The sequence below is a fragment of the Sparus aurata genome, chromosome 5 (genome assembly GCF_900880675.1).
Source record: "Sparus aurata chromosome 5, fSpaAur1.1, whole genome shotgun sequence".
Taxonomy (NCBI): Eukaryota; Metazoa; Chordata; class Actinopteri; order Spariformes; family Sparidae; genus Sparus; species Sparus aurata.
The window spans coordinates 23,730,750-23,752,642 of record NC_044191.1 but is presented as its reverse complement, the minus strand read 5'-3'; the positions used below and the strand labels follow the sequence as shown (position 1 = coordinate 23,752,642).

Genomic DNA, 21,893 nt, shown 5'->3' with positions numbered 1-21,893 from the left:
CAGGCTTATTATCATGGATCGAGACCATCTCAGAATTTTAATTGATTAATCAATTAATTAAAGTTAATAAAGTGTCTTATTGTTATTGTGTAACGGTAAGAGGTACATGTAACAGGTATTTTGATGATCCACGATGAATGTCCAGGTGTTTTCATAGCTATTTCAACGGCTATTATGCTAGCCATGATGTAGGAGTTGTAAAGGTAATAGTAGTTTGGTTATAATTAATTTATGAAATAACGTTGCAGCAGTCACAACTGGCAATCAGGACAAACGATTAACAATGGATGCAGGTGCATATAGTATCATATTCATGTGAAAGTTGTGACAGAAAACCTACATTTACTTTCAATTTTCCACGACATTCTCACACAGACCACATTCTCCCGGCTTTCACAGTACACTAAACACGTTTGCTTTCTTCTGTTATTATATAAAACAGATACTATTGCTCTTTATATCACAAGGGGGCGCTGTTGTATAAGACAGGTCATAGTTAACACGCTGCACGGAGAGAGGTCAGAGTGCAACAACATGGCGACTATGTACGATATGACGCTGCTACTGAGAACAATGTTACAGTATAAGTTGTTGAGGTAAACGGCACTTGTTCATGATTCCAGCGTCCCAGCATTGTTGAGTTAACACCACAACGTTCACTTCATTCAATCATTTGAGCCAGAGTGCCACTGCATCTTATTTACTATCTCGCGAGTGCGAGTTATTATCTCGCACGCGCCAGTTACTATCTCGCGCGCGCGACTTACCATCTCGCGCGCACAAGATACAGCAAGTCGCACGTGCGTGATAGTAACTGGCGCGTGCGAGATAGTAAGTCGCGCGTGCGAGATAGTAAATCGCGCGCGCGAGATAGTAACTGGCACGTGCGAGATAGTAAATCGTACTCACGAGATTAAAAAAATCCCATCCATGTCACCTCCAGGGCTCCGTACAGAAGTGTTACGTTTATTAAGTGTAGTTTGTGGAGAACCGTAGATCAGATACCACTTGTTGTTGCATTCAAAGACATTCATGTCACTGAAACTGCAGGGATATCTTTGTCTTGCAAAGACAGACACGGGGGTTTGGATTAACTCTTAATCTCATTCCATGTTGTTTCAAAGGATTAACTTCTCATACTCTCGTCTGTCATTACTTCTTTCTTTCTGTTTCCACATGTGCTGCATTGGTTTGTAGAAAGACAGAGTATGTTGCAGAGTGGCAACAATCCCCGAAGTTGTGGAGAAAAGCTGACATACAGCCACACATGGCCGAGGTGACATGTGTCCCAAACATGTGTCCCAGGCATTTACACATGATCTGTAATCCTAGATATGTGAAGGGGGCTTCAACGTGTCCTTTCTCTCTGTTTTAAGGCAACTGGATGGGGTGTCGTCTGCCAGCCTCCATAGGGGGAAAGTCATCTCCTCATATACATGTCTTTACTGAGCCATGCTATCACTTACACAGCACAGGGATGTGTGTCTTCAATCCCATAATATCTTTCATCCTGTGCTAATTTAAGAGTGTACTTTCACAACTTCCTGTCATTGAGAACACATCACAAACATGTCAGTCCTGGGCAGACAATATTATGTTATTGGCAGCTTCGAGAGCAGAAACTAAATGCTAGAATAGGCTGTAATAGTGAAATGTTGTTTTAAAAGTGCAAATTAAACACTAGAGGGCAGCGTGAGTGTGTAGACAGATGCACATGCCAAGTGTATGTACAGCAAGTCTTTATTTATATTACAAGGCAGTTCTTGCTCAACGGCAGCTTCACAGCAACATTTTAGAAAAAAGGAGAGAAACACTCATTTAACACTAACTTATTTTAAATCACCTCTTAAAAACAACTTTTATGAACTTGCTTTTCATCGTTCCATCTTATATTCCTTTTACTGCTCTTAGTCTATTAATCTGTTTTAATTCCTCCCCTGCGATGTCTTTTCTTCTTACCATCCTTTATTGCTTTCATTTGTTTTAACCTATATATTCTCCTTTATTCTTTTTACTGCCCACAAATTCGTTTTTTTTTTTATTGGTTCTTAATTCATTTGATGTGATGTCGTCTTCTTGTCATCCTTTATTGATTTTCTTCTTTGAATGATTTCTTTTTATTGCATTACATTTTCTGTTCTATCTTCTTGTTTTAACTAACCTCAGACGAGGCTTCCTTGAGTTTGGCTTGACTGTCGAGTGTTTGTTCTGTAATGCTGTCCTCCTGAGTTTGCTGCTTTTGCTTGATTGTCAAAGCACTTTGTAAACTCTGTGTTTAAAGGTGCTATATAGATAAAGTTTATCACTTATTTTATTATTTCCAAAAACACACCATCAAAACCTAGCCAGGCACTGTAAAACAATATGTCCACTATGCATACATCTTTATGACGGTGGAGATTTTGACCTCCACTATCTAATTGTTTATATGTTGCTACTGTGAGCCATTTAGCAGCTTGGTGATTTTTGGCCCACGCACACAGGCGAAGCAGCCCTTGTACGGTGATTTGACTCTGTACCAAAGAAGTATTGACTCTGGAAATGTGCCCGAGATTATCGAGGAAAATATGATTCAGAGCGCTGAAGGCCCAAGTGAATAATACAAGCTTGACTGGGTCGAGGAGAGACGTCGAAGTCCTGCATCGTTTTATAATCTGGCTGTCATCTGGATCACCTATTCCTCCACATGTCCTCAGCTTTTCTTTCTCATTAGACTTCCATTCAATCACACCAAAGCTATTGGGAAATGTATTGCTATATATCGCAATCAGACAGGCTTAGTTCATCATTTATGTATCAAAACAAAAAAAAACAAAAAAAACTATTTTACTGTTTCATTAACGGACGTTTACTCTTTACATGCTTTGAATGTTTTGATATTTCCAAGTCGGCTCTTGTGTTTAAAACTGCACAGTTGTGTTTTAAAATCTCAACTATCACGAGAAGTATTTATTTGAAGCAGGATGAACGCATGAAGGGCGACACCTTGAGTGTTTCTGCTCAGCACCTCTCATACCACCAAGTATTCATACCAAAAACCTCTGAAAAACAACAACTCCTTCCTCATCTACTGTATGTACATGGTGTTCCATGTGCTCTGTCTCACATTTGTACCCACCCCCCTGTCTCCTTTTCCTCCACTCCCTCTAACCATGTTTCTCTCTCTCTCTCTCTCTCTCTCTCTCTCTCTCTCTTTCAGACCCATGGTAACACACTTTATGGCTTTTTCTCTCCTCACACCCATCCCCCCATCCCACCGCGTTCCTCATGCTTGGCTCCCTCCATGTTCTCCATGTGTGTATACAGTATTGTGCATTCAACTAACCATACGTGTGTCTGATTTTCCGTGCGTATATGTCGAGTTTTTAGGGTACATACGTGTGCATAGACACATGCATTTCAAAGAGTGTCTTTGTTGTGATGATTGTCAGAATGTATTTTGAGCCATACCCTGTAACACATGCTGATTTTGCTGTTTTCAGAGGGATTTTTATTTCCTTTTCTGTAGGCACACGCACACTCGCACTCAGGTAAACCTGTTTGTCCTGATAAAACGATTGCGTATCCTGAAAATTATTCTTCTCATACAGTGCATGCTCACACAGGATGTTCACAGTTACAGCCAAAGTGTTTATTTTCTTAAAACTGCCCTCAAGTATTTCCTTAAAAAGTTATTTTGTATTTGCTTAATCCAACGGCTCTTTACTGAAATCTGCTGCCCTTTAACGTCAACATTGAGATGAACGCGCAAACCCTAATTCAAAAGGCACGCATGAACTAATACAGCAGAGGGACATGATCTGACCATAATTTACACTTTTCTCTGTTGTGGCGCTTGATATGTTTTGGTCAGACTGATCTGGACTACAGTTCAAAACATTGTTCTGTTGGTTTGAATAATGCATGGTCGCTGATGACCTACATGTGGGCACTTTAAGCACTGGTTTAAGAGGTCAGTCTGCCCACTTAACTACAAAGAAATCTGTTCATTAGTGTCTTTTTCAAAAACCCTGACGACAGACAGACGGACAAACTGATCGTTCTGGAAACAGACAAAAGAACAGTGAAGCTCAACTGAAGTTAATTTAGTATCCGGTTTTCAATGAGAAAGGAAAGCAGATTGTTTAAGTTTCTTGGTGAATCCAAGTTTGAATACTACTGGTCTGCAAGAAACATGTGGGATCCTGGAATAGATTTAGATGGAGAAACCCCCCCGAGGGGCTGCGCACAGAAGGAAGCACAGATAATATACAAAGGAATGGATGGGATGCTTTATCGTCCGTGCACGTGAGCGTGTCGGTCAAAGGCAAAGAGTTTCAGAGCAAGAGGAGACGAGAGACAGGAGACTGTGCTTCTCTGTCTTTGTTTGTGTGTGTATGTCTGTTCTCTGTTGAAAGATCGCTTAGCACAGTTGCTTTTTCAAACGTCTTTTTTACCAGGCTGACCCATGCCTCTCCTTACCTTCCTCCCATTCTCTTTAGGCCCCCTCCCCTCCCCCACTGCCTTGTGATATGAATACACACTGGAGAGTCCCTGGCACTACACAGTCTGACGACACCCTCACTCACTCACACTATCTACAGGCCTCAGGTTTTCTTGATCTTTCAGTCTTACTGCTCTAAATTTAACTGCGGCTGGTTTGTGTTTTTAATCTTCTTCTTGTTGAGCCTGATCGGTATGGTAGGTGATGTTATGAGCTGACCAAGCTGGTTGTAAACTACTGTGAGCCGATTACATGGCTCAAGCAGGAAATGAACTGGCTGCCATACCAAGTTTTTCAATGGCCCATTAACCCAGAAACCCCAGTAGTTACAGCCCGTTATCCTGCAAAAATAGTGCTAATTTCTACCAAAATACGAACTCTCCCTGCAGTTGTAGGTTCAACGACTGCCAGCCCTGCCCATGTGGCTGAATCTGCCCTTCATAAGCTATCTTTTTGACTTGACACAAAAAAAACTCCAGGATGAGTGTTTATTTTTCAGAACAACATACCTTTGGAGCCATGGGTGTTTGGCCCAATTGGGACTTTTTTTCAGACTGTTGGGGTTTCGGAACCTGGAACAGTGGGCAGCGCTGACGTGCTGAACCATTCATGTGCTATCATGATGATAAAGTCCCCCCAAAGTTGTTACCCTGATATCTGACTAACCCTAAACTGCAACTGAAATCCATCCTGAAAGCAATCTGCTGTGTTGTGACATTTACCCTCATGTCCCTCAAAGAGTGGCACCTCTCAGATCCTGTCTGTCTGTGTAAGTGGGTGGGCTGGCTGCTGTTGGTAGTATTCAGAAAGGTCAGGGGTCACAGGAGTTGGTATCTCTAGAGAGGATGGGGTCAGACGTTAGAGTTCAAGGGGCATCATCTTTCATCAGAAATGTGTTCATCGCCGAGGGTTTTCACTGTCCCGAGAGAAATGGGGAGATGAAAAAAATGTGAATATTAAATAACAGCCTGCCCCACAAATCTTTGGAATAGTGAAATTCTGCACAAAGTAAAAGCTCGGAGAAGTGAAGTTCATCCCCCCAAAGTACTTTCCAACTCAAGCATGCTAAGTGGATTGCAAATGTTATTTATTTAGCCTCACGCCACGTTGGTGCTTTGAGACAGTATGCAGTCCTCTCTGGTCTCATCCAAAAATAACATTTCAGGAGTTTTTTGTTATAGGAAAAAAAGTCCCAAAGTCCCACAGTATTAGTGAGGAAGCCCCCCCCAAATAAAGTAACCATCTACATTGCTGCTGAGTAAAAACCACATAGGACCCTCTTTTCCCTCCGTGTGAATTAAACAACTGTGGCCGCAGTTTCTTGGGACAAAAAATCTGAAAAATTCCAAATCTAAAATGAGGTATTCACGCAGTCTTTGTCTTTGTGTGTGTTTGTATCGCTTAGCCAGGGTCGGTAACTATAGAGGCTGACCTGGGGCGTTTGTTGACGAACAACATTCCAGTGTGTGTATGTGTGTGTGTGTGTGTGTGTGTGTGTGTGATCACCCAGTTCAGCGCAAGTTAACATCATACGTCTATTTAAAGAGGGTGATTCTTTGCTGAGCAGTGGATGTGTGTTTCGGCACAATATCAGCCTTCATGATGCCTCAGTACCACACACAGAATCCCCCTCAGCACCACACACAGAATCCCCCTCAGCAGACGCACACATCTCGGAAAAACTCTAGCAAAAGTGTTTAAAGGAGTTTTATCCTCCTCTTGTCTTGTCACATATGTATTACACTGAATTTGTTCAGCAACATTTACTGCATGGGGACATGCAGTAGAATGTGTGAATGGGAGAAGGGATCGATATTCCAGTTTACCTGTACCTTCTGGTGTCCCACCTAAAGGCAGAGTAACAGTTCGGGAAATACTGGTACGGCTCTGTTGTAAACAAAAGCAGTGACACTGCATGAACCAGCATGTAAAGGGTCGTGTTCATTTGGCGAGAGATGCTTTCATGCGGAAATCACTTATACATCACAATATATTGCAATGAACTGTGTGTGAAACAGGCTCAACATCCTCTGTTGTATTTGAAACAGATCTACAGGCATCTCCATCAGCTACGATTTCATCATCAGAGTGATTCACGTCTGCGGGCATTCTTCACACTCACATGTGAACAGGCCACGCCGAGGAACGTTTCACACCGACAGGCGACCTCTTTAACATGCTGCACCTCCGGCAAATGCCATTTGCTGCTCAAATACATTCTCCGGGTTCTGACTGTTTGCAAGACATGCGATCAGGCTTGTATCAGCTAATCATTTGCATATTTGCAATGTAAACAGCAGCTCTAAGGCAGCTGGGTGTGTCCTGTCTTTATCTTTCTTTCTTTCTTTTTTTTTGGGGGGGGGGGGTGCTATCCATCTGCTGTGTCTCCATCGCCGCCCTGAAAACAAGATCGGAACATTGATAAGTCATGCATGTTTAGGGCATGTTTATAAACACAATCAAGCCGGTAATTTGACAGCAGCAACACCTTTCATTGTGCTCAGGGTTGAGATCACAGCCGATGGTGATGCGGTAAACCCCGTCTTAAGTGTCAGCAAGTTAAAAGTGAAGCCCACTACACTATTTCTCCCTACTTTTGTTTGACCTGTCAGCACTATTAACCCTTCAGCAGTATATGACCAGAAAAACCTGCTTTACTGACTGCGCTCAGCGACAGCCACTTTAAACGTACACATGTGCTCATGGTATAGACAGAATGATGAACAGATAAACCAAGTCTTGGAGTTGTAACTGATAACAGCACAGAAAACCGCTGCCATTTTAGTTGATTATTAAGACAAACTATTTGAGCTATAGCTTGGCAAAAAACATGCTACAAAGTCATAAATGCCTAGTGGTCCAACTAAAATCTAGATGGTTTTCCATCATTTCTTAATAAACATAATCGTAGCGGTAATGATGTTGGATTCTAACTCACAATGAATGTTTAATTAGATGATCTCCCTCCAGGATCAGAGCAGCTTTGGCATCGACCCAATCAGTCAAATCAGAAGGAAAATAGCCATTCGGTAAATTCCACATCGGTGAGCGATAGATGGGTTGGGTGGTGGAGGTGTGAAGTTGGATGCAACGCGATACAAACATTTAACAGTTAGTTTGAATGCTTCTCTGACAGACTGATCACTTCATGTTTTGCATTCACAGATAATAACTAGGCTGATGTGACGAGGATGGCAGATAACTGTCTTCCTCCTTGAATTTATTGTAAAAACGAATTCTTAAAATACTCTTTTGAGCACATGTTCGAGTGTCCTCAGCAGCTCTTCCTGTCTGACTGACATTGCTCTGCTGTGAACTGATCTACTCAGTCAAATTCAACACTGCATGATTGATTGTTGATCACTTAACACGCAGTGTAATCAACAATTCAATAGAGGAAGAAGTACAAAGCAAGTCTTATCAAAGCCAGATGGCGAGGCGAGTATCAGAACCCTCTCTTACACCTGTGCCGATTTGAATATAACACAAGCTAACACGATTAGTGTGTGACATCACAAAGCAGCGGCCCACTGGACCAAATGTCATGGCTGGGACACAGACTGTAAATTAAAAAACAGAGCAATTCAGTTACTCTTTATCTTAAGCCTGCTCAAAACCAGACAGAGACATCGAAACAAACCCGACATCACTCGCACATACAAAAAAATGACTTCTATATTTATTTATTTATAGATCAATATAAGTGTGAGTGACATGTCTGTGCAAAGATTAGATGCATTTACATGAAAGCTCGTAGAAGCATTCTTGGTTTTTCCTTGATTAATCTAAACCCTTTATTATTTATCAGGACAGAGCGGGTTAATGAACATCAGGGTAAGAATACCTGATGTAAACACGCCAGATTTAGCAAGAATACAAGTGTTTTAGCTGACAAACTGTGACATTACAAATAACCACACACAGATGCGCTAAACTTAAATGAACAGTATAGATTATACAGCATGTCCATTTAAAAGTGATCCCAGCTCTGGACACAAACAAAACTGTAAGAAGAAACAGAAAATGAAAGGAAGGCTCAAAGTCTGAAAGGCATCTCACAGGTGCCCCTCATCTTAGGTTAGAATAATTTAATAAAAATATGATTTTGAATTCGGACATTTAGTTTCCAAAATACTTCAGGTCCATTATTTCCACTTGTCCAACATGCTGAAGGTGTACTTGTCCTTGTTTATTCTATCTAGAAAGAATGTAGTATGGTAGCATTCACAGCGCTGAATGTTCTTTCAGTCAAACCTACTAAAACAAACTATGAAAAACAGAGAAAGAAAAAAAAAACAATTTCAGTGTGTGTGCTGCATCACAATGCTCCAGTCAAAAACAGGTCACAATTTCCCACTTAGCCAACACTTCAATTTAACAATGCTGTAAAATCTAATGACTGTAATTCTCATTAGTGTGATAACTGTAAGCATGAGTGAATGTTATGTTGGTGTTAAGCTCAGTACAGGCTGAACAAAATGCAGAGCTGTGTGTGAGTCGTGCCCTAAAAGAGCCACTGTTGAGAGGGAAAACTCGTCTATTTTTAAAAATCTGTACTAGAAGTGAAGAAGTCCCTTGGATGAGAGGTGAAACGTCTTCAAGAAACTGAAACACGTCCAGCTGCCTACGATACAGCGCTCAGAAGTTCCATGACCTGGGTGACTGGGAACCCCTCATCAACATAAAATCTATATTACATTTTATTCTAACATGTTAACTCTTGCGCCGCGTCTTTCTTTATCTCGGATTCTCTTTTCCTCATTCCTCATTTCAGTCATGTGATTCTTCTTCTGTACATTTTGTACGAGCATCATTAGAGGGAGCCTGAGAGCACGAATGTCACTGCCAGCGACTGCTTCAGTAAGGAACTGAAACAAAGGAACTGTAAGGAACTCAAAGATTTGCCTGCTTGGTGACTTACTAGTTAAAGCCACCACAGTAACCCCGAAGGTCACAGTGACAGAAACGCCGTTGGCTTAGTTCCTGCAGCAGCTGTATGTCCTGCAGAAGTTCACTCCAGCTACAGTGACTATAATGGAAAGATCACCAGTTCAACGTGTACATCCTGGTGACATGTAGAAGCTATGTACGCATGTAATCCATCTGCTGCACCGTTGAGGGATAAATCAAGTTTCAGGCCCTCGGGCGAGACAGCCAATATTGTGTAACGTCAGCTCAGTTTGTACTAAAAACTGCACAGCCTGTAAGAAGTAGAAACATTTTTTTTTATGAGGGCTCCTTGCTCCTTTTACAAGATTAGGACAATGAATGACACAACCCTTGTTCTTCTGCTGTAATTATGCACTAGTATGGCTCTGCTCAAGGAGTTGGACACAATGGCCGCTCACAGCAGATGCGGTGCAGGGGGGGTGGTGGGCGTACACATGTGTGCATGTTTTTTTTTCTCTTCATTCTCTGGTGGAGATGCACACAATGAACACTATTCTTGGGCTCCATGATTTGAATGAATTCAGAAGAGTTGACAGAGGCACGCACTGTTTGGATCGTCTGTTTGTGTGCCTTTCCCTCCCATGAACAAGGCTTTTTCATGAACGGGTGGCGTGCTTTATTGTTCTGCATGTGGCAGACTTAACAGCAAGAAAACTATATGGAGAAGGTGCAACGTTGACGCCATGTGCTCGAGTCAGAAAGTATTTCTAACTGATCCAGGAAAAGGGGGTGTGGCACCCTGAATGAGCGTGGGCCACTCACTCTCTCCCTCTCTGCTTTGATGGAGTGGTTGCGTAATATATCCCACCATCCAACCAATAGGTACAGATACAATCATCCCACTGAGCCGTCGTGCACGTGCACGAGTGTTAGTTGGGGGGGTGTTTCTGTCTCTCCACGCCCCCCATCTTTCATCCCTGTGCTCCCATAGGTCTGGTTCAAAGGTAACAGAGGGACCGGGGGCTCTATAAAGATCCAGAGGGTCCACGCTGACATTCTGCTCTTTGCATTTCTTCGGTTCTGACTTGTTTATTCCACCAGCACACATCAAAATGCCCAGCAAGAGGAAGAAGAACAAGCGTCGCATGAGGAGGGTGGTAAGTGGTGGCAGGCGCTCTCTTTCCCGCTAGGTTTTTTTCTTTTTGTTTTTAATTCTCAGCACGATCTTATCCGAAGTCTCTCCAACTTGGTTTGGAATTTGACAATGGCAATGTTGATACACGACTTTTGTGTTTTGTAAGTTATGATATCGTCTTCATTTTTCAGCCCCAAATTTTGCAAAGCCTTGTTTGTGCCCATGGTGTTCGCAGATGCTGATCCGTAAAAATACAAGTGCGTAGTGTTGATGATGAGTGCGCGCGTATGACCGAATTACACTTTTAAAGGAGCGCGTTAATCAAATTATATACAATCATGACAAAAAGACATAAACCACAAGATGTTTTTATTCTTATTTGTAGGTCCGGTTGTGTTAAATCACCTCGCTGAAATCGTTTTTAATATTACACGTTCGCTTTGTTGTCTCATCTCCTGCGACGCACTCATCTCCGAGTTGCGCTCCGTGCGTAAAACCCACGCAAAAGATGAAAGTTGTGCCAAAAATACCCTAACCAAACGAATAGAATTCATTTCAATAACACGGCAGTAAAGATGCATTTTCTGCACAAGAGGCAAAGGCATGATTTGGCTTTGCTCCCGCGCTCCACGTGCGCTCTGCGTGTGTCCTGGTTCAGCCATACATATCTGTGCTTTATTATCATTAAACGTGGAAAAATGCCACGTTCACTATACTTACTTAACTGTAATTCTATATGTTGAAGTATGATGATTGGCATATTTGACTCCGGTCCCGCCCCTCTCCTCTCTTAGGTAACTGGGAGAAATTTAACTTCTGAACATTGAGTGCCCAAAGAGCAGGAGTGGGTGTGACAGAGATGGGGAGGGGTCTACAAAGGCTGAGAAAGAAACACTGGAGTTCCAGTGTCTCAGAGGGCAGAGGTTACTCCACCACCAAACTCTCTCCTCAGTCAGTGTTTATTAGAATAAGTAATTCATGCTCTATTATCGTATTACAATTTAAAAATCATCGCTTGCTTCCTCACCATTAAAGGCTCAGTCCTCTGGCTCTGGGCAGACTTCTCAGTATGGAGTTTGTGGCTCAGGCAGCCCCCTCCCTCCCTCCCTCCTCCTTAAGCCTGTCCGCCTGGCCAGTCCAGGACTCAACGCCACACAACTGTATTTGGTAGTGTGTGCACCAGAGGAATGTCTTGCCTTAGTTTTGCCAGATTGGAGTCTGCTCAATCTCTCTGATTCTCTCTCTGGCAGTGACAGAAATGACTTCCAGCTCTGCGTTATCACTGGTCCCCTCAGAGATATCAGAGCACAGGAAGGGAAGGAGCTGCCAGACACTTAAAGGAGTCAAGCTTATCTTCGGCCACACATGCCTTTGTATTTAAGAGCCCCCACTTTGACTAAAACTGTTTCAGTCCAATTAACAACTTAGGTTGATTTAACTTTTTATTTGACACTGTGGTAGAGAGGTTTGTATTTCTAGGCAGCGGGCTATCTCGAGGCAAAGGGAGGGGTTGTTTTGACGGTGGCTAGGTGGACAGGCACAGACACATGAACTTACACACACATGCCACATTGGCTTACAGCATCGGCCTCAAATGCCTAACTGGCTGTCAGCCTAACAAAAGCATTTTCGGCGAGTGATTGTAACCTGATTATAACCTGATTATGATGTGATTAGGCCCACTGTCTGGCCCCCTGGGCATCCAGCAGTGCTGCTGACTCGCACAGTTTCCATTCCCGCTTCACCAGACCTGTCAGGACTGCTCTGATTCAACTAATTAGCTCCCATTATCTAACTAGCTTTTCTGGGCCCACTCCCAGTTACCCAGCCCCTCCCGCGAGTGGTCTGCGCTCCCAAAACCTCCCATCAAAGCCCTGGGGAGGTTTTGTCCTGAGCTGAAAAACATGTTGGATCGGGCAGGGATGGCATGTCCGGTATTCCTGTGGACAGAAATGTGTGAGGACGAGGCCCAGACTGACAACAACATCAGTTTCAGAACGCCATGAGGGCATCAGTGGCATTTATACCCCTAAACCTCTTTTTGTGTCTGTGTTTTTTTCTATTACATAGTAATAGATTTTTATCACAATAACAATATAGTATCAATATCTCACCAGTTTACTCTACATACATAAACCTGAGCTAATATCAATTTCCACAACAGAATGAGCCATTAGCTGTAGGATTAATGCATGCAAAGAAACTTAAAAGTCATATCAGTAACCCAGTCTATTTTGTGATTTTCCTTTTAACAGCAGGCGCAGAGGAGGGCGCTAGAAGAGCAGCATGCAGCCAACCCACCAGTCAAAGCAAGCCCTGGCATCGCAGCGAGTGCGCCCCCTGCAGCAACCCCAAAGAAAGGCGCTAAAGTGCCAGCACCAGTTCCAGTAAAGATCCCAGACGCCGTTCCCATCGCTGTCCCCATCGTGGAGGCCCCTGTTGTCGAGGCCCCCATTGTGGAGACCCTTGAAGTAGAACTCAAACCAGTTGTTCAAGAACCCATCACAGAGCCCGTCCCAGTCGAGGTAGAGACACCAGAGCCTGAGGCTGTGGTGTTGGAACAGACTCCAGCAGAAGTCGAGGTTGAAGTCACGGCACCGGTCACTGAAGAAGCGCTGGTCGTTGAGACTCCACCAGCGGAGCCTGCTGTAGTTGAAGCTGAGATTGTAGAGGAGGCCGAACCTATCATTCCCGAAACAGAACCAGAAACTGAGGTAAGATTGTTTAAGAGCATCATTACTAATGGGTTTCTTCTAGACCAACCTTCTAAACCAACATATCAGTCTAGGGTTCCTCTGTAGGCCTGGTGTGATGGCTCCTCAAAGGCCGTTCACTTTGAGTGTAGATTCTAAACTGGGTCATATTGTGTAATAAGGCATGTTGATCATAACTGAAGCAACTAGATCTTAGAAACGTGTTGTTTGATTCATTGGTGAATCAACCAAGACAGCTCACCAAGATGGTTCCTTCTTGCTGCAATCAGTTGCACATGGTTCACCATGTGCCTTCATGAAAACTGCATGCAGTTGCCAGGGAAGGGTATTTATTTGCCAGGTTAGATGCTTGTTATGTGTTAATGTCCTGACTAAGAAACAGTCCATAGTAGGCTCCATTTATGCATATGGTTACAGGCTGTTTCTGTATATAGTATGTTGGTTTTGGGTTTTTGGATAACCAGATTAGATTCTGTTTGGTCAAATGGTATGTGCTGTGTGTCTGGGTCCCTATGGGAGAAGGGAGGCAGGTTTGGTGGGGGGTGGGCGACTGAGGGAACAACGTGTTCCATTTAGCAACGAGGTGCAGAGTGGGAGAGATTGTAGGCTCCATCTGCAGGAGATGTCACTATTACAGCATCCCTTACTGTCTGTGTTAATGAATAGGTTTTCTTTGGAATTTAATGCTTTTATTGGTGAGAAAAACAGGGAGTTTGCCCTCTTAACATATGTAGTTATCGCCTTGTTTTCATTTTATCATTGTGCCCAAGGAATAGATCCCCAAATGTAAAATGCTATTTTGGATTATACACCTTTTCTTGGTTTTGAGTTTTAAAGTCAATGAAGTTCGTGAATGGGATGAAAAAGCTTGCTGTTTGACTTCTGCTGCAGTTCTAGAAATGCCTCGCTTTTGGCTATTTATTTTAGCGCAGCCGTAACTTTTCCTGCATTTTGCCCGAAAGAAGCTGTTTACCAAGAAAAATCAAGAAAAGTCACTAAATGCCAATTGTATCACCTTCCAAATCTATACAATTTCCTTGGGCAGACAGATCATCTTCTGTTGTCATGAAGCAAACATGTGCCCATTTGGGAACAGAACGTTCTATTTCAGCTGGTTGATTGCAGGCTATGTGCAAACGAACACACAAAGCCGCACACAGCACATGCATGTACTTCTGTGTGCCTTGACTCACCGCTCATGCACACACACACACACACACACACACACACGCACGCACTAGATTTACGACTGAGTCACGTCCACATTTGGTGCACATGTATGTGCTCATGTGTGTTGGCGTGCATGTGATTGTGTGAAGGTTCCCTGTTGATGGTTGTAGGCGAGTTATCCTCTGGCCATCACGTCCAGGTCCCCCCCAGCCCCACGTGTCCCCACCTTCATCCTTCCCTCCCACCTTCCGACCGACTCCCTTTTTCCTCCCCCTCTCGCCTTGCTTCTTCTCCGCTCCCTCTCACTCACAGACGGGCCAGATTCAGCTCAGACGCGCACAGACACTCTGAAATTTAGTAATTCCTGGATATCACTGCACACACATACAGTAGGAGGTTAAATATATGGTGCAAGTAACATTTTACTTGCTTTGTTTTATGAACTTTTCTCACATTTGACTTTGCTCAAAGACAACTCGAGGCCACAGTCCTGCAAGAAAGTGTTGGCTTATCGTTCGGTCAGTTGGTCTATAGGTGATAGGGCAGGTAGAGAAATGGGGCTCATATTCAGCTGGCTTTGGGACCAAAGAGAGGTGGCCCCTCCGCTTCTGGGTGTCACCACGGAGACTCAGGTGAGTGCGAACCCACCACCCGTTCCACCCGGACCTGCTGAGTGTGTTTCATTTTTCTGTGGCCGGAGGCAACAGTGGGTGTGGCTCCCGCCGTGGCTGAACATTTTGTACCAGCCTGCTCCCTCGGTGCTCCTGCAGGCCTCCACTCCTCCCCCATTCAGTCCCTCACCCCTCTTTTCCCTTGTAAATTCACTCTCCCTCATCACCCCTCCTTTCCCTCCCACCAGTTGTTCCTCTCCTGTGCCCTCCCTCCTGCACTTCTCCCTCCTTCTCTCCTTTCCTCTTGTCTTATGGCGACCTATAGGCTCTCCTCAGCACGTGCGCTCGTTCACCCATGTGTCCCCCTTTTTTATCACGGGAGGAGAAGGTGGAATATTGAGTTGCTTGGAGTTTGAGGGGGGTGTGTGCATCCGCCTGTAGAAGTGTGTGTCTGTGTGTAGTTGTGTAGTTTAGCCTTTGGTATTTGATGCTCTGAGAAGGAGCTTACAGGCAGCTGCCACAACCTTTTTAAAAGATGTGACAGGGTTTGTAGCTGAGCGATGACTCGACGGTGCATTCACTGTCAGTTTGTTGACAACGAATATGTTAATTACAGCATGCTTACAAATGATTAGAAAGCACATTTGCTTTTGTCACATTTGGCCCGAGAGAGAAAATAGGGGGTGACAAAGAGGTGTACAGTGACCCTTTTAATGTTTTTTTTGGACTAGGTTGGAAAAATGATCACCTCATGGCGAAGCACGTGAGGGGACCCAGCCCCCCTTAAACACTCCACACACATGTATGTGCACATGCAGTCGCTTCCCCCCCTCCCACTTTTGCAGGCAACTTTTATGGGTTTGCTTTTGGGGGCACTGTAGGGCTTTGTTTGCTGAGCCGTACATTTTTTGCTCCCTTCCAGTTTGAAATGTTTCCTTTGCATCTGTGACGACTTCTGCTTTCATACTTTTCATAAAATGACTTAACAAAGCCTTTGTTAAAAAAAAAAAAAAGGTCTCGGTTGGAAGGAAGGGATAATTAGATTGCAGGTACATTATGTCCTCTATGGGTTAAAAAGTGACTGATCCTAGAGCCGCTCTGATTTGACTGGAATGTGTCTTTTCTTCGGACTGGTTGCGAAAGATCTGTGTGCAGATCAGTTTGGTACACAGTGTACTGGTGCTGGGACAGAGTGGAAGGGGGTGTGTATACTTTATGTACATTTAAGTGCACACGTGTCCATGACGGCTTTCCTGTTAAGCAAAGGAAGGCGCCCCCCCCAAGACTATACTGTCCCCCCAGGGCTATATAACCGGGGTATATATTTACCCTTCTCCGCCATACGTGCATTCTGCCCACTTGGCTTTTGTTCAGAGGCTGTTAAAATCCAGGAGGAACCGGATTCCTCACCACCCATTAGAGCAGCACAGAGAAGGAGGTGGAGCTGGTCCAGAAGCTTTGAGCTTTGTAATCAGCAATTAGACCCTTTTTTGACCCTGTTTTCTTACTACTGTACAAAGACAGAATTTGGGGATTTAGGTGAATGAACGACTAGCAGTAGCAGCCTGCATGTGCCAGACTTGTCCTACATTGAAGACAGCCTGGTACAAGACAAGTATAAATAATTTACTGTCCGACTTTGAGGTTTTGCAATATTTATGTGCTGCTCCACGTGATTGCCAGTATGGCTCAATTCACTCGGACGGATGCACAGCGGGTGCCGCCGCCAGTGGCCATTTAGGCTACTGCCAGTGAATCGGTGGCGATGGAAGATATGGTGACTTCTGTCTTGTTTTTATTCATAATGGCTAATGCTGATGTTATTGAGAATTAGACAGTGATACAAAGATGTGATAAAAGATGTTGGAGATCATGCAGGTTTTTAGAGTCAGGGCCTGGTGACAAAGGTTGTTTAATGAGGCGTAAAATTACATTTTCTAATCAGAGCTGTCTTCTAGAAAAGGGGCGAGAGGTGGGTGTACGAGCCTCCGGTTACGCAATTGGCTGTCAAATTCCTGTAGGATGTATAATGTTCCTTCCCCTCCTCCTTCCTCCCGAGCTCCAGCTATGCTCACATTCAAAGCGCACTCTAAAGAAGAGTGTGCACACTGGTAGTTTGTAGAAAGTGAGCACACAATCTGATTTGTGAACTTTTTTGGATGTAGTGAACTGGCTCAGACGCTCACTGGCTTTTCCCTGTTAAATGCCTCAGGGCCGTCACAGCTACTGTTTGGCTGATGATCTGATGAAAGGAAGATCAGTCTGCCGTGGGCACATTTTTTTGGACCGGTATGTTTGCGCCGCTCCCAAAGTGCAACCTTTAAAAGAATAAAACAAGATGAGAGCATCAGCGAAGCAAGAGGCGAACATTTTTAATGGCCTGTAAACGCTGGTTTATGTATTCCTGGGTTTTTTAATAACGTACTCTCTGCCCACTCGGCTCTATTTTATTAGATTTCATACACGTTGATCTTCATGATTGTTTTGCAGACTCGTCAATAAAACCTCTCTTTTTCGCTCCGTAGGTCATACCCCCAGCTGAGGCTCCAGTGGAGGCTCTTGCTGAGATTGAGGTAACCAGCTTCGCTTTCATTTTTACACACACACACAAACTTGCAAAACACACACACTTGAACCCCTTCTCTGGGCCCAAACCTCCACTTGCACAGGCAGCATATCTTCATGGTATAAGCCAGAGGCAGATTACACAGGTGTGAACGGGTATGAGAATAACTCATCGTGACACACTTCAAGTGAAACTCGCTTTGACTTTTGAGCAGTCTATCAAAGAGACATGTTTGCATGTCTTGTCAGCAGAAGCTTGCAGGGCAGTGTCGTAGCTGGCTTGAGCTGTCAGAGGAAATTAATTCGAACCGTCTCACTCTGCCGTCACAGAAACCTGTGTTGCAGCGACGCGAGTTTCCCAAGTTTCCATCTGATTGATTAGCTGCCGTTCAGGCCAACCATGCACCCCCTAAGTAAAGCACAAAACAGTGCATTCATTGAGTGCGAAACTCTGCATGTAAGGTAACACATTTCAGTCTCAATGGCGATGGCAGCTGTGCATTTCATGAAAACGCAGTAACTCAAAGTTTCCACCCATGTTTTCTAAGTTTATAGCAGCAGTAACTGAACAAGAGACAAACCTTTTCAGTTGAAAAGTTTGTGTGACATACACTTCACACCTTATTAACAGCCACACTTCACCTCAGGTCTTTTTCTCTTAAGCAACACGGTACTCCTCACCTACTGGAAAAAAAAAAAACTCCATGAAACACGCATGTCAGGTTCATGGATTCTTAAGGGCTAAAACATTTTTAACCAACTTTATCGGATCGAATCACATAAAGGATCTCATTGATGTTTATTACTGTCCAGATGAAGAATGAAAACAACTTAAAATTGCAGTTAACCACAATCAGTCGATCAGTTTATTCATTTGCTTACGCGTGTCTTTTATGTCTCATTCTTCAGATTCAGACAGAGGTGACAGCAGTCACAACTACAGAGACAGAACAGGTAAGACTCTTCCCAGCGACAGCATGATTTGACTTTATAGTTGTATCATCGGTAAAATTTCATCTACATTTGACGTCAGTCATCATGAATCATACGCTCAGCCGGGAAGAAAAACCTGGTCGATTCATTTAATGGATGTGTTCACATCGTACCTTTGTTGCATGCTGCATGGTTTGTTAATGTGTGCCGTGTTGATTTTGCATGCGCAGACGCAAAATGTCTGTGAGCCAGAGGCTGAAGTGGAGGCTGAGGCCTTGGCAGAGGAAGACACAGTCATCGAGGCTGAGGCGGAAGTCGCCATTACAGAAGAACCAGAGGTAGAGGCAGAGGCGCCTGAAGCAGAAGTCGCTGCAGAGGAGGCAGTTATCGAAACAGTGGTGGAATCGGTGGAGCAGGCTGTCACAGAGGCCCCCGAGGCAGAACAGGTGACTGAAGTCAGCCCTGCAGCTCCAGAAGAGGAAGACGCTGAAGTCGAAGTGCTGTCTGAAGAAGAAGCACCTGAAGTCCCCGCTGAGCCAGTTTCGATGACAGAGGTGCAACATTGTTACAAAACTTTCCTCTTCTCTCTGCAACACTCTTTTTTTATCTTCTTCCGAGGACACAAAATGATACAGACGTTGCATTACTCACTTTTGTCGTTTCTAAATGTTATTTTGTGATCGTCTCTTGCATGTCGTGTGCAGCATGTGGTGTGGAACAGTTGTTATCGTTGTAGTCTATCATTCATTTATCATTCAGGAGTATCTCTGCAAATGCTTGTCTCAATATTAAACAAAGGAGAAGAAAATGTTTTCCTTCTCTTCTTAATAGCTCACAGCTCAAAAGAGCGATTTTTATTTCTTTGGTTGGGCTATCAGGCAAAAAGTAGAGCCTCCTCAATGGCTATTTTATTTACATAACTGCAGCGAATACTAATAACTCACCTCGTCCTGCTCTTTGTTTTGTGTACTCCAGGATGCTCCTGTCCAATCAGTGGAAATCCTAGAGGTATGTACACCACATAGTCACTTGGGCACATTTTAAGTATTTGCTTTGGATGAATAGGTTTATCTTTGGTATAAACAGTACAACTACAAAAGTAGAAAGTGTACATCACCATGTGTTGACGTGGCACTATCTGTTGTCTCGACCAGCTGCCAGTCACCATCCCCGAGGCTGTGGTCGAAGAGGCTGAAGCCCCCGTAACCGCAGCGGAAGAGGTGAATCCTATTTGTTGTGTGACACTTTTAGATTCTAGTGTAGTATAGGTCATACTATTAATAAATCGGAACTAGTTTACTCCTGGGATGCTCGCTAATTAGTTCCCCATATTCACTCATCCTACGTGTTGTGTGTGCTGGTACGTCACAAAATCTTACGATGTCCTCCTTTTTGTCTTTTTCTCTCCAGACCCCTGCCACACAGGCAATCGCTGACAGCCTGGTCGACGACTTCGTTGTCACAGAATCAGCCTCAGCAGTGGAGGTCGCCATCGCTGAGTCTGCTGCTGTCGAGCCGGTGAGAACGACACAAGGAATGAATCATACACACAGACTCCCATTTGCTACGCTTAATAAGCAAGCTCTTTAAAGTCCCGAGGAAATTGGCATATTGTTTACATCCTGCCTCAGAAAAGTTCCAGAGAACTTGAGCAGTTTCCGAGGGGCCCGCGGCCACCAGGGCTACAAAACACTATCATTCAAAAGACAATGTAAAACCTTGTGCACATCTCTTAATATTTGTATATGCCACGTTTATTGCACACAGTCTTTCCGTACAAATTCTCATGCTCTCTCTTCTTGCTAAATTTAGGAAATTGTGGAAGTGACTGACACCCTCGTAATCCAGTCGGAATGTTTGGAGGTGACGCCCGCTGAGCCTGAGCCCACTCCTGTTCTTGCCCCTGCAGAGGAAATGATCATCGTGAGTTACAGGCTTTTAGCATTTCAACATAAACATTTTATAATTGCTTTTCTCTGTTTGGAGTTATCTAGACTTACCTCCTCTCTCTCCTTCTTTCCTTTCCAGGATGCCGCTGCTGAGCAGACATGTCGTGATATGCTCTCAGAAGAGCCAAAGCCAGAAATCTGTGACATCTCGTGTCAGATGCAGCTCAACGTGGAGTCCGTGGAGACGTCGGTAGAGGCGACGCTCAATGGACACATTGTTCCAGAAGTCTCCATTGAGGGCTAGATACACATCTCACAGCTTGGAAGACCTTTTTTGTCTTTGTAAGTTTCTCACAATATTTAATCAGTCCTTTATCACATAGACGTGATCTCAGTTCTGTCTATTTTACACAACCACTAACCAGGCCCCTGTCTTCTACATATTGTCTTTCAGATTCCCCTTTGGTCAACTGGCGGACTCAAAGCTTTAAAGGGAGTCAACCAGTCGACGTTTTTTTATTTTTCAGGGCTTACGACAGAACCGCCAGGAAATTGAAGGGACATCCACACTCTGAAGTGCCTTTCCTGCCCTTGTTCCTGTCAAAAACTCCAAACCAGATGTCAACACGCCAACAACGGCTGCATTCAAGGCAGCACGACAGACTGTTGTCATAAGTGTGCAGAAATGGAAACATTGCGACTCCTTTTTCTGTATTTCTCCCCGAAAAGCATGTTCAGTGAATTTGGAAGCAGAGGTGCTAAAGAGATGGAGATAAAGCGAGATCGACGGCAGTGCCTGATGATTCTCTGTATGTTCCTATCTCTCCAGAACGTCTGCTTCCGCGCTGCATACACTCAATGCATGTGAATACTGTAGCATCAATGAATGTTGCTATAGTTTGCACTTGAGCCTATTTCATATGGGTGGGAGGGACAACTTGTTCTGTTGTTTTATCTGTCTCACATTTCAAAACCGCAGATTTAGCCCTTTTTACTCTCAAGGAGACACGTGTACAAACTTCCCCCCTTTGCCTTGATGTCTGTCCTCTTCTCTGTCCTTCTCTCTGCCTCAATGGAGCCTGGACAGAGTATTAGGGGATGACTGAGAGGTCATTTTCCGTTTCCTTCTCTTTTTTTTTCTCACTTTCTCCTTTTTTAATTCATTTTGTATGGACTGTATGATGTGCTACAGTTTTGTGTTCAAAGTCGGTGCTCTGGAAGGGGACATGTAATGTGATCTGGTTGTGTGGATCGCTGTTGGGCTGATCGATCCACCTTTGAAATAAAGCTGTAACTCATCGTGATAAGCGAGGACTTGTTGTCTTTCTTTGGACTGTTTCACTCATCAAATACACTGACAGGAGGAGGGATACTGTATTTTTACAGTTCATCTTCCAGGTCAGAACTGTCCTGGTAATGACTTAACATTTCGCCAGTCTTAAAAGATGAAAGATCTTTATTACTAAAAGACTTCACTGTGTGGTTTGTCGAAAAGCAGCAACA

The 21,893-nt window shown here is 43.9% G+C and overlaps 1 protein-coding gene across 2 annotated transcripts; it reads left to right on the top strand.

Annotated features, from left to right (window-relative positions):
- Positions 1 to 10,237: 10,237 nt before the first annotated feature.
- LOC115581087 (calphotin) lies at positions 10,238 to 21,697 on the top strand. Of its 2 annotated transcripts, XM_030415937.1 has the most exons (11): positions 10,238 to 10,530; positions 12,764 to 13,222; positions 17,529 to 17,576; positions 18,478 to 18,522; positions 18,732 to 19,055; positions 19,477 to 19,509; positions 19,656 to 19,721; positions 19,912 to 20,019; positions 20,314 to 20,424; positions 20,530 to 20,732; positions 20,845 to 21,697. In XM_030415937.1, exons 1-10 carry the CDS (start codon positions 10,486 to 10,488, stop codon positions 20,692 to 20,694), a joined length of 1,404 nt encoding a protein of 467 aa, XP_030271797.1. In that variant the 5' UTR covers positions 10,238 to 10,485; the 3' UTR covers positions 20,695 to 20,732; positions 20,845 to 21,697. The 2 variants fall into 2 exon arrangements, with proteins under 2 accessions (XP_030271797.1, XP_030271798.1); XM_030415938.1 differs by lacking the exon at positions 18,732 to 19,055.
- Positions 21,698 to 21,893: the final 196 nt, after the last annotated feature.